Raw genomic sequence first — 14,317 nt, forward strand, 5'->3', positions numbered from 1 at the left:
CTCTGAAGAACATGACAGTGATGAGTCATTGCTGCCATCTTCAGACGACTGAGTGGAACTGCAATATTTCAACAAACCTGCACAAATAAACCTGACATGAGCGAAGTTTTTTTTTTTTTTTTCTATATTGCTACAGTGATAATTTACCAGATCTTAATATGCATCCGTGATGCTTTAAACTTAACTGAAAGGGTATTCAGAAGGCGTAGATGTGACCCTGCGCATGCGCACTGACTCAGATGTCATACTGGAACTTGGTGTGCGTTTTATACGTGCCCTCCTTTTTGGAGCCAATCCCAGTTCGGATAAACAAAATATTGCGTCACTGTTATTGTGCTAGTTGAGACTCCAGCTGGTTGGGGACATTTCGCCACCATTTCACCTACAATTCAGGCCTTTAAAGCTGTGTTTCCGATTAAAGTTCGTCACACGGCACAGCGCAAATGTCGCTTCAAAAGGACGCGTCATCTGACGAGAGTTTGCAAGGTAAAGTACTGAAAGCTAATGATATATAAAACATTAGAAGCACGTTGTTGTCTCTATATTTAATGGTGTTTCCCCCCCTCTCAGCGTTTGAACTGTTAGTTGTTCTGCTGTGCACTTTACCCTTCGTGGGAGTTGTTACCAATACGCCTGTAAAAAATAAAATAAAAAAAAGGATAACAACGAGCATTCATGTGTAGACACTGTTTATCCTAAGGTTCCTGGGTAGAGCTGCATTTCAGTGGAACTGGCTCCCAAGGTACCAGTCATCGAGGAAGCCAGGAGCACATTCCCACGTCCAGTCAGCAGGGGGACGTGGAGAAAATGCTCCTAGAAGCGCAACACGAGTCAGGCAGGAGCAGCTCCAAAGGAAGTTCCCAGTGCAACAGGTTGGTTTGCAAAAATAAAAATATGAGGAAGAAGAGTCGGTGCTGTTCTTTCAACGTTGGTTGTGCAACACTTATTACCCAAGAAGCTGCTGTTCCGGGTGTGTTCACGTCTCTGTTATGTATTTTCTTCTCCGCAACAGCCCACTCAGATCACAGACTCCCCTTCTTCTGTGGAGAGGCTCAGAAGGAAACAGCTCTCAGGTAGAATATGTTAGAACGACTTAGTTTTTTGTACATTTCCTGAAAAATGTATCAATGTTCTCTGATCTTTTTTTCCTACATTCAACTGAAAAATAGTTTTTAGAACCACCTTGTGCCGCAATTGCAATTGGAAGTCTTCTGCGGTATGTGACTGTCGGCTTTGCAAGTCTGCAGCCCGGGATTTTTGCCCATTTGTGTTTACAAAACAGCTCAACCTAAGTCAGATAGCATCTGAGACAGCTACTCCAGTTTCAAGTCTTTTAAAGCCTTTTAACTTCCACGCCTACCCTGTATTTAACTCCATCCATCTTTTCCATATCACCACAGCGGATGTTGCCTCTACCGTGCTTCACTTGGCGATGGTGTGTTCAAGGGAGCTGTCGAGTTAGTTTTCCACAGTGCACATCAGTTTGCTTGTAGGCCAACGACTTTAAATTTGGTCTCATCTGACCAGGACTCCTGTTTCCACATGTTTGTTGTGTCCCTTACACATCGCTGGTGGTGAAGTTGAAACAACTCTACTAATGGTTTTTCTCTGTGCAAATGCAGACTTGCTGTTCTTCTTTTTTTTTTTTAAATAAAAGTCAGATTTGTGGTGTGCTGCCACACTCTTTCCATTCTCACATGATGGTCTATAATAAAACCAATTTCTGTGGTTATAACGTAACAAAATGTTCAAGCGATGCAATACAATATGGTATACATTTACAAGACTGTAGCAGCACTATGTTTGACATGTCAAAGCAGGAACAAGAAAATATGTCCTAATAACTCTGGCATTCCTGTACAGGGAGGTTCTTATTTGTTGTGCATTCAGGCTTAGTTTATGCAAGTGAATCAGCCTTAATACTACTAACGCTAATCTTGGGCTTCATAGCCATTGTACACCCTAAAATCATCTGTTGCTCACGTTTCGTTTTAAAACGCAGACAGTTTTCATTGCTGTCAATTTTTCCAGTCAGATGAAGACTTCCAAGAGAGAAGACGTGAAGTGGAGAGTCTGATGAAGAAAAATGCCGACTGGATATGGGACTGGTCAAGTCGGCCCGAGAACAGTCCGCCAAAGTAAAGAGCTCATTTTATTTATTTATTTATTTTTTTTAAACACAAATGTTTGAACATTTAGGGCAGTGTTTCCCAACCCTTGCCCTCAGGGCACACTGCTCTGCATGTTTCCCTGCTTTAACATGCCTCATTCAACAAAAGCCTGGCAATCGACCATCAATTAAAATCAGGTGTGTTGAAGCAGGTAAACATCTAAACATAGGGGCAGTGTGCCTTGAGGAGCAGGGCTGGAAAACACTGACTTGGGGAACTGCTGTTCACTGAGGTGTGTAGACTTGGCTGCTGTTATCAAGATATACAGAGGTTTTAAAAGTTTCAAAAACATTCGAAACCCTTTGAGATTCCAAGAGAAGATGCCATGAAAAGCATTGCCATAGGTGTAATAAACACGATATTAGGAGCTAGAGTAATCATTACTTTTCAGTTTTAAATGAAGTCACTGTAGTCAAGGCTGTCATAGCTCTAGTGTAGTTTTAATTGCAAACACTCGGGGCTCTAACCCGAATTAGATTGCTTATATTTTCCCCATACTGTCATATTTGTGATTTGCTGACTTCACGGCGGTATCTGTGTGAGCACGGGCGTTCGCATGACATTAAACCAGAAATAGCTGATCTTTAATCTATGCAAAAAGACTGAAATATTAATGTGCTGCTCCGCAGGGAGTTCCTGCTGAAGAACCCCAAGCGCTCGACCTCGCTCAGCATACGGAACACCAGTGTCATGAAGAAGGGCGGCATCCTCTCCGCCGACTTTCTGAAGATATTCCTTCCCTCGTTAATCATCTCTCACATTCTCGCTGTTGGCTTGGGGTAAGCGGTAGGATTTATATTCCGACTCTGGGAATGTCATGGAGCCTCATTAATTTTTACGCAGCACACAGGTGCATCTCAATAAATTTGAGTATTGCTGATAGGTTAATGAATTTCACAAATGGAATTCAAAAAGCTCAGCTCATATATCCTATAAATTTATTAGACACAGCGTAGTGTATTCCAAATATTATTTCTGTTAAATTCGATGGAAAGAAAATGATTTTCCTTAGGAAAACGTTGTGGTATGGCCTACACAATCATGAAAAGACTTCTGTCTTGATAGTTGTCCAGCAGTTACTTACACACCCAACAAGAAGAGTAAGCCATGAAAGGTAAGTTTTAAAAGTGCTACATCCAAACATTTTATTAGGAAGTTGAGTGGAAGGAAAATGTCTAGTAGGAATTGATGCAAAAGCCAATGGCTCCTTTCAGAAAGTTGTGAAATCTCCCTGGTTCAAGTGCTGAGCGCATGCACTGTAGTGTGGAGTTTATGGCCATATGTATCAGTAGGGTTAACATTTCTGTTTTGGAAAATTTTATTTTTGTCTCTTCACTGAATTTTTTTTTTTTTTTTAATTCCATTTTGGTTTTTCATTAACTGTAAGCCGTAATCATCAAAATGAACAGAAATAACTAACTAAATTAACATTACGTTGAAACTATATCAGTTTCATTTTTTTGACATATTGAAATAAATAAACTTTTTGAATATATTCTATTTTTTTTTTTTTTTTAGGATGCACCTGTAATATTTGAACTTAGTCATTTGTAAAGGACTACTTTAACATAAAAAATGTTTCTCTATTTTCAGGATATTTATTGGGAAGCGCCTAACTTCCCACAACACCTACTGAGCGAGGTGCCGATGCGTTTAGGGACGGCGCGTTACGACCAGCTTGGCATGCCTTATTAAATTGGGACCTGTGCCATGTGACCTGTGATTCTGACTGATTGCCCGACAGCATGAAGAGCTGAGGATCTCTCACTGCTGTGTTGTTGAATGCACCACAACCAATCACCCTGTCCATGATGTGTTCACTGCTAACTGAGATGATCGTTTTGCTGCTTACCGCTCCTTGCACATGCATGCTATGGGACAAATATATATTATATATATATATAAATAATATAAATCACTTCTTTTTTATTTAAATAAGATCTGATTTCATTTATTATGACGTGCTGAATTTGCTATTCTTCTTAGATCAGCCTTGTGACAAAAATTAATAGGAAAATCATTAGCTCAGTGTTGATAATCAGAAACAGCTAAGTGTAATAATAATAAAATATGTTAGAATTTTAAGGAAATTGGAAGTACATTTGATAAATAAATCAGCAAGTGTCTTTGTTATTCCCAATAATCTAACATATAGATCATTAAATGTTACACAGGTTATATGACAAAACCATATCTGTTTGATAGATTTCGTTTTGCAGTGCACTGTGAAATAACAGTCCAGGTTTGGATTCACACAGGAAATGTGACCGAAGTTCTAGATGCGTCTGTGTATGTCGTTTCTTCCATCCCTGACTCCAGGTGAAGTGAGCGAATTGTTAATCTCCAAATTCCTCAATAGGCTTTGATTCATAATTCTCTAAAGGCTGCAGTTATTTTTCTCTCACTTTTTCCCACCACTAAACTTTCCCACATATATGCTTGGACTCAACACTCTTGTCCAATGAGCAGGTAGAGACCCACATCAGTGACTCTTAATGGCTCAGAACCAGTGAAAATAATTACTGATAATTATGTTGTTTGGAGAGTAAAATGCAGCTTTAAATATACATTTCTTTTATCAATATTTCATGTCTTGCATATTTAATGCTACATTTGCTTTTAAATGTGTTAGGATCTACTGAATTGTGCAACGTTTGGACCCCTGCAGTGTGGAGGCCTGTATTAAACATTTATGTGCCTGACGGACTTCCAACTCTTTACCACGCATAACAAAAAAGAAAAGGAAAACATGCAGATGAACACAATTAAAATTTTATTGAACTTTGGTCAAAATAATAAACAAGTGAATACATTGCCACCATGTTAGGAATCAATGGACAAAGACAATGCATTATTATGTGTTTGTAACGTCATCAGTATACGTTTTGTGTCGTCAACCTTCATGTCTGCATTCACAACTACAAAGATCCACGTTTGCAGTATGTGGTTCAGATCTGGGTGGCATCCCTAATCAAATGGAAAAAAAAAAAAAAAAAAAGGAAAAAAAAAAAAAAAAAAAAAAAGGGCACATGTATGAGGCCTGTCTTTGTTTTCTACTTATTACAAGATTTGGAGGCACTCTATCACATAAACTGTATGTATGGTGTGCAATTTTCCTCCTTTGTGTGTTTTCATAGACAGCCACGTGTAGCAGCAGTGTATGAGGACAAAACTCTATAAAATAGGATTTACAAATAATGCACATGAGGTTCGTATAACGCTCGGGGACGCAACTCGTAGCTGTCACTGGTTGAAGTAGGTATTAAGGCTGCAGATTCCCTTTGTCCTGGACTCTATTTTGTGCCATTCAGTTTCCAGTCTGCATCCTAAAACAGTGTCAAAAAGTAGGACTTTAATCTCTTCACGCAGACATTTTCTGACAGTAATTTCCAAACCGATTGCCCCAAATATAGTTTTTTTTCCTCGACAAGTTTGACGTAGATCTGCTTGAAAAAGAAAGAAAGAAAAAAAAAAAAAAAAAAAAAACAGTGGCGTGACTGGACATTTCTCCACCTCTCTACAACATAAAAACATGCAAAGCAATAAACATGTTTTAATACCTTACTTCTAAATTTAAAAACACATCTGTAGTTTTAGTTTCTTTTATTATGTCGATGACAAGGTGTACTTGAGTAGATACAGTCAGTGAATTTTACGTTGCTGTATTGACTGGGGGATAAAAAGAAGAGAACGGGGGGAGGGGGAAGGGAGGAAATGAAACAAGTCCACTTTTCAAATTCATGGGCCTTTTTCCAGCAGTAATTTGGCCTGAATACGAGACCAATGGGGGAATGTTACAGTTAGGCCTACCGGCCTATTCACCCGTGCTTCTCAGGGCCCAAAAATCTCTGAAAGATGAATACAACCTTGACAAGACGTCACTTTAAGGACTTCCGAGAGTTCTGTCGTCAAATCGTGAAATGAAGGCTTAAAATGTCAACACAAATAGCAATGTTCAAGGGTTTGACCTCTAGGAAGTGCCATTCCATCAATTAGACCCGAATTGGGCTTTCTGGGTCAGGGGAGGGGCGTGCTGATTGCCCTGGTGCCAAAGGCAAAAAACAACCTAAGCTCAGACTCGAAAATAAAACAGGCCTATGGATCAACCTCCTGTGGCAAAAAAAAAAGTAGACACGTGCTTTCAATTTCTTCACCAGGAGGAACAACAAGGCTGTTTCTTCTTATACAGATAGACAAGTAGTAGGCTTAACTACACAGGTATGGTAAAAGCCCTATCCTCTGGAGCCCCAAATATTTTTATATTTTTTTTGTTTTTAGTTGATTTTGTCCTGGAAAATGTACAAGTTGTTGGTGGCTGCCACAGCTATCACGTTATCTTTGGGGTGCCAGGCAGTGTGGAGGATCTTCTTGTTGAAGTCCAGGCTGTCCACGCTGATCTCGTCCTTCTTCCTCTTGCCGCCGGTGGACACTTTGCGGGGTTTGAGCGTGGCCCGTGGTTTGCTGCTCTCCCGGGACGCCTCCAGTGTAATGTCCCGCCTGGTGTTGCGGTCAAACATTCGGAAGAAGTTGTTGTAGGAGCCGGACATGATGGCACTGGTGGAGGAAGTAAAAACGGATTATCCCCATTGATTGTCTCGCCGTAAAACGAAAGGAGAAAAAAAAAAAAACAACAAAAAAACAAAGCGACTCGTGGGTCGATGATGCTGAAAGATCTAAAGCGGCAGCAGGGGAACGATAACTGCTTGCAACAGGGAGGACGTTTGTTTACCTGTCACTGCCATTCCAGCAGCACTCAAACTTGTCGAAGATGCAGTCGTTTTCATACAAGGAGCAGAGCTTACTGCGAAGGTATTCGTGGACCTGAAACAAAGCATTTCAATAGACATGAATATTTGACTTAAGAAATACAATTGCTTTGAAAATCTTAAAAGTAGCGACACAAAACTTATTATAAATGCATAGCCCATGTCATTTCTAAACAACCATTTATTGCTTTTGTCTGCAAAGGCAATAAATGGAGAGCAGTGAATTGCATGTTGTCATGTGGGAATAATTAAGCCCAGACCTCAAGAGCTACTCATCCTGCAGCTTTCAGACGCATCCGAATCTGATGAAGGAATTTAGGCATTTGATTTAAGTGTGCATCCAAAAGTCGCAGAATGTTATCGCTCAAGGATTGGACTTGGGCACCAACGGCACCTGACAGTATTCCATCGAATGCTAATGTCATTGTAGCGAAATATAGCAAACACACATGACTTTCATAGTACATAGAACTTATGTTAGGCAACATTTTGATGCATTGTAGCTCAATACATTCAATGAGCAGAGCTGAAAGTGGCTAACATGCACTTGTTAGCATATTAGCCAAAGACAGCGAATATGTACAGCTTTTAGCCCAACAAACAGGGTTAGCTAACATAACCCGACATACTATTAATAGCTTGTTAGCTTACACTAGCATTTTAGCTAACAAGGACGGAGTACCCAACTTTAGTGAAACATTGTGTTAGATATCGATAGGAACATGCTAGTGTTAGCATGTTTGATATTTTTTTTTTTGGAGTACTTTTACTCTAGATTCCCAAAGTTTATACATTTTAGGGATAACATGGCTGTCCCCGTAAAACACCAGCATTTCTTCAAGACTTTTCTAGCTTAAAGTTACTTTGATTATTTGTATCTCAATGGAGCTGTCATCAAATACATTTCTCTAATTAAAAAAAATAATAATTCAAATAAATAAACATAAAAATCACTCTAAATGTGGCGGTTATTTACTGTTACTTACTCAATGTTGTTGAAATGATAGCTAAAAGTCATAATAGTCTTAGTGGATTTACATTTCATATATTTGTACTAAGTGCAGAGAGATGCACCTAAAATAGTTGTTTTGAACCCCTGCAGATGTAGATCTACGCACCTGATACGTCTCCACTGGTCTGTTCTCCATGTTGAGGTCCCAAACCTTGACGGAGAGGTAGTCACGTGTCATCATATAGCGTCCGCTGTGACTGAACTTCACGTCTGAGATGGAGGAGATGATCTCTGAGAAAAAGGATCGGCTGCTTGGATCCTCAGGTTCCTCAAAGACTGAAAATACACACACACACACACACACATTAAAAGAAAAAATGAGAATGGTTCCCAAAACTACATTTACAAAGAGCAAGTGAGGTAATCCTACTATCCTCTATTGAGCCATAAACTTACACTTAGAGTGCCTATCGCAGAGTGCCGCTGCTCGCATGTCACACAGGCGGATGGTGCCTTTGCTACTGCTGTACACAAATACATTGCATTGGTGTGGATGGCACTCAGCAGCTGTGATTACTTCCGTCAGTTCTTCCATATTGGCGGGCTTGATGTCTACAATATCTGGGAGAGCAGCGTTAAAGGAACAAACCGCCTTCTCTTTTAGAAGAATACAGACTCCAAACTACGAGGCATGCGTCTGATATGATCAAGAAAAGGATACTAAAACTTCTGTCTGTGATTTCCAAGTGCCATAGATTTATTCTTAGGTCATCTGCAGAGAGGTAAGTTTCATGGTCACTATTTACAGAAATGGAATTAATGTGATAGGTGTGCGCATTTGCAAAGATCCTCCGTGGGCTTGCTTCTACCATGAGATCCATTGGCATCAGAACTGGTACCTAAAAGAAAACAATCACAGAACAACCGCTTGTTATCAATTTAAAAAGTTTTAGAACTCATCACAGGCAAAAAAAAAAAAAAAAAAAAAAAAGGCAGGTTTAAACTGTTGTCGCACATACCCGTAAAGAGGTGATTCTAAAAGGATCTCTGAGTCGCCCATCTTCATCTTTTAGGTTGTAACCCTCTGCCCGTTTATCTCTTTCGCTTATTTTCCACAATTTGATAGTTTTATCTGCCAGAAGTTAAAGACGTCGTCAGTTTTGAAAACCAGGCGTGGGCATGAAGTCTAAAACAAAGTCAAGGCCTCTTACCGTTTGTTGAAAGTAGAAAGTGAGCAGCATTTTGTTGGGGTAGCCATCTTATTTTATTAATTTTTTCCTCAATTTCTAAACTTTTCAAATAGTCGAATTCTGGCTCATGACTCTGAAAAGTGCTATAGACGTTGTATTCCCCACGCAGGTGTGGACGATTCTTAGACTGAGGAGAACAATAAATAAGAGCACACACAAAAAAAAACAAAAAAAAAAACATGAGTCACCAGGTTTAAATCCTTTCACTGCAACAGAGGAGGGAGGGGGGATGGCACAGCAAATCATCCCTTACTGTACTCAACAAATCTTACCTCTTGTTCATGTTGAAAAATCACTACTCGCCCTCCCTTGTCTCCAGTTGCAAGTAAATCTCCAGAATAGTTGAACTCAACAGTTGAGATTATGTCAGCTGAAAGAAAAAAACAAACAAAAAAAAAAAAAAACATATTGGGTGACTGCGACTTCACCCAACATTGCCCTTTTGACAAAATTTAATATGACAGTTAATTTTAAGATATCCATAAAATTATTCTGACTTCTCACACCCACAGTTATACGAATCTAAAATGATTTCAAATGTCGTCAAGAGGTGCGAAATTGAGCGTGAGGTCGCTATAGCGCTACGCGGTTCTCTGGAGCGTTTCAAAAGTATCATCTTGAGGAGGAAGAACAATACTGATGTGAACACAGCAACAGATTTCCAGATTTCTTGGAGGCAGCGAGTCAAAAAAATAATAATAATAATCACTTGGTTTATGCTGTCTACTTGCTGGTCTAACACCAACATTTTTGCAGCAGCATTAATAAGAATACATTGTATTGCAGTATATTTGTATGTTGACCATTATACTTGCTGAAGCATCAACAACATATTGGCCAGAATATGAATCAGACACTTTTTTCCTTGATTGGCATGAACTTTTTATTTATGTGTATCAAAACTTAAGAACTATAAAAAAAATAAAAAATCAGTCTAAAAAGAATCAACCAACAGCAACAACTTTGATCAACTTCTTTATTTTAATATATGAAAAAAAAAACACAAAAATAACTAAGGAACAAATGGGAATAGTTTAGCAATTGCTTAACTGGGTTTGTTACATTTTAAAACTGAAACCTTTAGCACTTTTTTTTTTTTTTTTTACTTTTAAAATGTAATTGGGAGAAAATAACCTGATTGGCAGGTCAGAAATTAAACACAACTGACAATCAGCTTTGGCCTAGAAAAGATTGATTGATACATATATAAACATCCCTTCTATGCATGTCGACAGCAATAAGCAGTACGTTAGAAATAAGCTCTATGGATCTGGGACTCAAAGGTTGCACACTGGATTTCTGTCATTCACTATTTTACTGTTTTTTTGGATCTTTATTGCCCTCGATAGATTCTACCTCAAAATCTGCAAACTTCAACTCTGTCAAATCTGTGCAGGATTACCTTGATCGATGATTATGGTCGATAAAACTTTGGTTTGTTTAAATTTAGAAAAGTGTCCGTTTTCAAGTATTTTTTTTTTCATACCAAGGACTGACCCAAGATTAGCAACATACTTTTTTTTAAAGGAATGTGGACTACTCCTTTTTGTACATTTAAGAAGCATTAAGTGTTATTTATTTAAAATAAAGTCTGCAGCTGCTGTTCATGCTCCAGTGGATTAACTTTTGAATATGCTAGTCATGGCGGCACTGTCCCATAAAAAGGACATTTTATTTGCTATTGTAGATTGTTGTTTTGAAAATTAACAAAAGGTAAATGTGTGCAATATACACAAAATAGCAATTATTACTTGTTGGATATAAATGATTGCTGTATATGGCATGATATTGAGCTTATTTTCAAAGATTTTGTCTTATGATAATTAAGCACAACACAAGTAGAATTTACAAATTCTACTTGTAAATAGTCTGTTAACACTTTCCACGTTTCCCGAAACTAACAAAAAATAAACTGATTTGATACATCAGCACAAATAAATCAGCTTGTGCGAGGTCCAGAGACTCCAACAAAAATTAGAAATACTCTATTTTAGGATGCAACAGTGTTTCATTTGAACAAGAATGCATCTTTTTCATAAAGCAGGATTTTGTTGTTTTTTTTTGCTGTTTTTACACCATTTTAAAATTGTGTAAATATAATTTGCTACCAACAGATGTCACCTATAGTAGGGCTGTAGGATAATATCGATATCGCGATATATATCGATATTTTCTTTCCTAGAAAAAAATCGATATTCATCCGCAAGTATCGTAACATCCAACTGTCATCTTGCTGACTCACTGCTTGCTTCGCCGGGAGAGTGATTAGGTCATCAGGCTTAGAGTGATTCCTTCAGATGTTAAGTGTCAAGGTTAAAAAAGGTATCAAACTATTCAGAGCAGGGTGCTTGGTGCACTTTATTTACTTTATAAATCCATGTAAGCTACAGTTTGTACTGTTTCAATTAAAAGAAACATGTTTTCTCACCACTTCTTTGATTCTTTTTGTCCAGCTGTCGACTTTAAGTCTGTGTCCATGTCCAACCAGAGCCAGGTTGGTGTTTTAATCAGTTTTCAGTTAAATTAATTCAATCCAACTCTATAACAGTCACAAAATATCACCAAAATCACTCTGTCCCTCTAAAATCTTTCAGAAAATCGCAAAAGTGTATTGAATTGTATCGTTTGATGAATATCGCAATATATATATATCATATCGTGGACAGAATATCGTGTATCGTATCATATCGTAAGATTACTGTATCACTACAGCCCTAACCTATAGGCTGAATAATAAAGGACTATTTACAAGCCAATTAACTAATATTTATTGTGACCATTAAAAAGGCTGAAAGTTGATCAAATATCGTAAATAACCACAAGTGTTTTTATTACAGCAAATCTGAATGCGTTTTTTTTTTTGCCTGTAATTTTGAAATATGTTTAACTCCTTACACATTGTATAGCAATCTTGTATTTATTTTTTTTTTAATAAACATTGCTGTTTACTTTTGGTCACAACCTTCAGCAAATTTCAGTATAAACTGAGGAGCACAGAATTTCAGCTTTTAAAGCTGCTGTAGCAGTTCTCATTTTTAACACGCATGATTTCAACACTTTAAAGTTGTGGGTTTGACAAACAGGTCTTATAACACACATTTTGCTAAAACGTCTAGCTTAATATTCTTTTAATAATGCCAGATGTCAAAAACGCGGTGAACTAGCCCTTTACCCTGCACCAAGATCAAAGGCCAACTTCGACATCAATGAGAAAATTCAGGAAAGCAGAAGACAATTAGATGATTTCTTGTTTGAAAATGTTCCATTACTCATACAACGGCGAAAGGCTCCATTAGAAATTTGCATAAGCTTGTAAAATAGCATTTCCCTGAATGACTAAATATGTATACAGAGGGTGTCACTGAGGGAGTAACAGTATTGTCTCGTTGCTAGTGAATACCTGAAATGTCATTCTACCGACAATGAGGAAGTACACTTCAGGTACAGGCAGTGCAGACAAGTACCGAAAAAGGGAACGAGGGGCCATATTTCAGCGACTGACAGCTAAATACGCACAGCGACTCTTCATGTATGAATGAAAACAAGCCATGATGTCACGCCAGCAGCACACTGACATTTAGCTCCCACCTAGCTTACAGCTAGTTAGCGAAAACAGCAATTCACAGGGTAAGGGCGTTCCCACACAAAACGGGAGAACCGACTTTTAAAATAAATCATGCTTGCATCTGTGGCTACGTGTCGAGAATTTCCCTTCAAGCCCACAGAGCGCCATCCCCACGGTATCCGAGTAGCAGCTTTAGCTTAGCTGCCGAGCTAACGCTAGCTACATACCTTCCGCAACATCTTCATCTATCGCTCCTTTCACTTGGGAGAAACACCACTGGAAATCATTTCCTCCTGCAACTCCTGCGAAAAGAACGATGGCGTTAGTTTGGGTTAGACTGTCTCCTTATTTTAGTTTTTCAACTGGTGATGAGATGACCTGACAGGGACACAGTTTGACAACTTAGCTCGCTAGCGCTAACGTTGGTTCAGATTCAGGCCACACCGAGAGAGAGGTGGATCCTTTTTCCTCCCTTCAAAAGTAGCTTACCCGCCATTGCTTCATTTAGCAGCTTTTGTTGCACACAGTATCCGATACCCGATCAACCCAACGCGGCTCGCTCGCTCCGGGAAACGGATAGCATCCACAATCAGTGAGAAGACTCGGGTCCAGATCTGTCAAGACCACGGAAATTATCCGTGATTTTTTTTTCTTCCAAAATGGCGCACGGTACATGGAGAAACGACGTCATGCACACATGCCACATCCTGGCTCCATCCATCCTCCCGTGCATCCCTTTCTAACGTCGTACATTTCCCTCTTTCTTCCATTTATCCAACTTTATTACACCAAACTAGATAATAAAACCTCCGCGTCTTGTTTTTAAGACACGTTTTCCGCTCTTTGGTGACTGAGTCAAACATTACATTCAGAGAACAGCTTGAAAATGATTTCTAAGTTTAAAGTAAAGAAAATACATCTTAACGAGCTACCAGGCAGACTATTACATTTTTAGACCGCGTGTTCAACAGGCGGCATATTTTTTTATTTATATTTTAAATGCGAAGGATTAGAAATGCAAAAATATTCTTTTAAAACATATCATTAGTTTTGTTTTGTTTTTGAATTTTTGTGACATGATTACAATTTTAAAGTGAGATGTAATTTAAAAACGTGAAAGGATAGGGTACCAATAGTTCTATTTGACGGGCATTTAGTGACATCTAGTGGTGAAATGGTGGAAGTCCATGTTATTGAATAATCTGTCTATGGTCAAAAAGTGTTATAATAAAAAAAACAAAAAAAAAAAACATAAGCGATTAAATAAACATTCGAGATAAATGTTTAATGAATGCATGCACAATTATTTAAATATTTCAATGATGTATGAAATACATGGCTATGTAATAAAACATGGTTAGTCCTCAATTACAATTCGAATTTGTTAAATGTCTATGTTGTATACACATTCCAAACAACTGCTGACATTATCAGGTTTGGCTGTTCAAACAAGTTCACCTTGGAAACAGATCACTAGGTGCTAAAAGAAGTCTCCGAAAATATCTAAAGTGTTATTGCAGAACCTACAGGAAGAGTTTGCAACCTTGCGAAACACACCAGAAAAACACCGCATGAGTTTTACTCCTTTGGAGATGTGCAAGGAAAAGGCCCAT

The 14,317-nt window shown here is 38.4% G+C and overlaps 2 protein-coding genes and 1 long non-coding RNA gene across 3 annotated transcripts; 1 reads left to right on the plus strand and 2 right to left on the minus strand.

The window, feature by feature from the left end:
• Nucleotides 1-260: 260 nt before the first annotated feature.
• bnip4 (BCL2 interacting protein 4) lies at nt 261-5,622 on the plus strand. The gene is made up of 6 exons (XM_007545329.2): nt 261-486; nt 701-872; nt 1,013-1,073; nt 2,032-2,138; nt 2,801-2,950; nt 3,765-5,622. Exons 1-6 carry the CDS (start codon nt 444-446, stop codon nt 3,805-3,807), a joined length of 576 nt encoding a protein of 191 aa, XP_007545391.1. The 5' UTR covers nt 261-443; the 3' UTR covers nt 3,808-5,622.
• Nucleotides 5,623-5,630: 8 nt separating this feature from the next.
• LOC103133552 (serine/threonine-protein phosphatase 2A 55 kDa regulatory subunit B delta isoform) lies at nt 5,631-13,389 on the minus strand. Its single transcript, XM_007545328.2, has 10 exons — nt 13,194-13,389; nt 12,932-13,006; nt 9,412-9,509; nt 9,101-9,266; nt 8,909-9,021; nt 8,611-8,788; nt 8,346-8,510; nt 8,056-8,225; nt 6,901-6,992; nt 5,631-6,725 (listed from the first exon to the last, which is right to left on the minus strand). The coding sequence occupies exons 1-10, from the start codon at nt 13,198-13,200 to the stop codon at nt 6,446-6,448; spliced, it is 1,344 nt and encodes a 447-aa protein (XP_007545390.1). The 5' UTR covers nt 13,201-13,389; the 3' UTR covers nt 5,631-6,445.
• LOC103133551 (uncharacterized) lies at nt 10,207-12,925 on the minus strand. The gene is made up of 2 exons (XR_475763.2): nt 11,859-12,925; nt 10,207-11,260 (listed from the first exon to the last, which is right to left on the minus strand). It is a non-coding gene; the product is annotated as an uncharacterized LOC103133551 (long non-coding RNA).
• Nucleotides 13,390-14,317: the final 928 nt, after the last annotated feature.

Source organism: Poecilia formosa, unplaced genomic scaffold, assembly GCF_000485575.1.
Source record: "Poecilia formosa unplaced genomic scaffold, Poecilia_formosa-5.1.2 Scaffold12, whole genome shotgun sequence".
NCBI lineage: Eukaryota > Metazoa > Chordata > Actinopteri > Cyprinodontiformes > Poeciliidae > Poecilia > Poecilia formosa.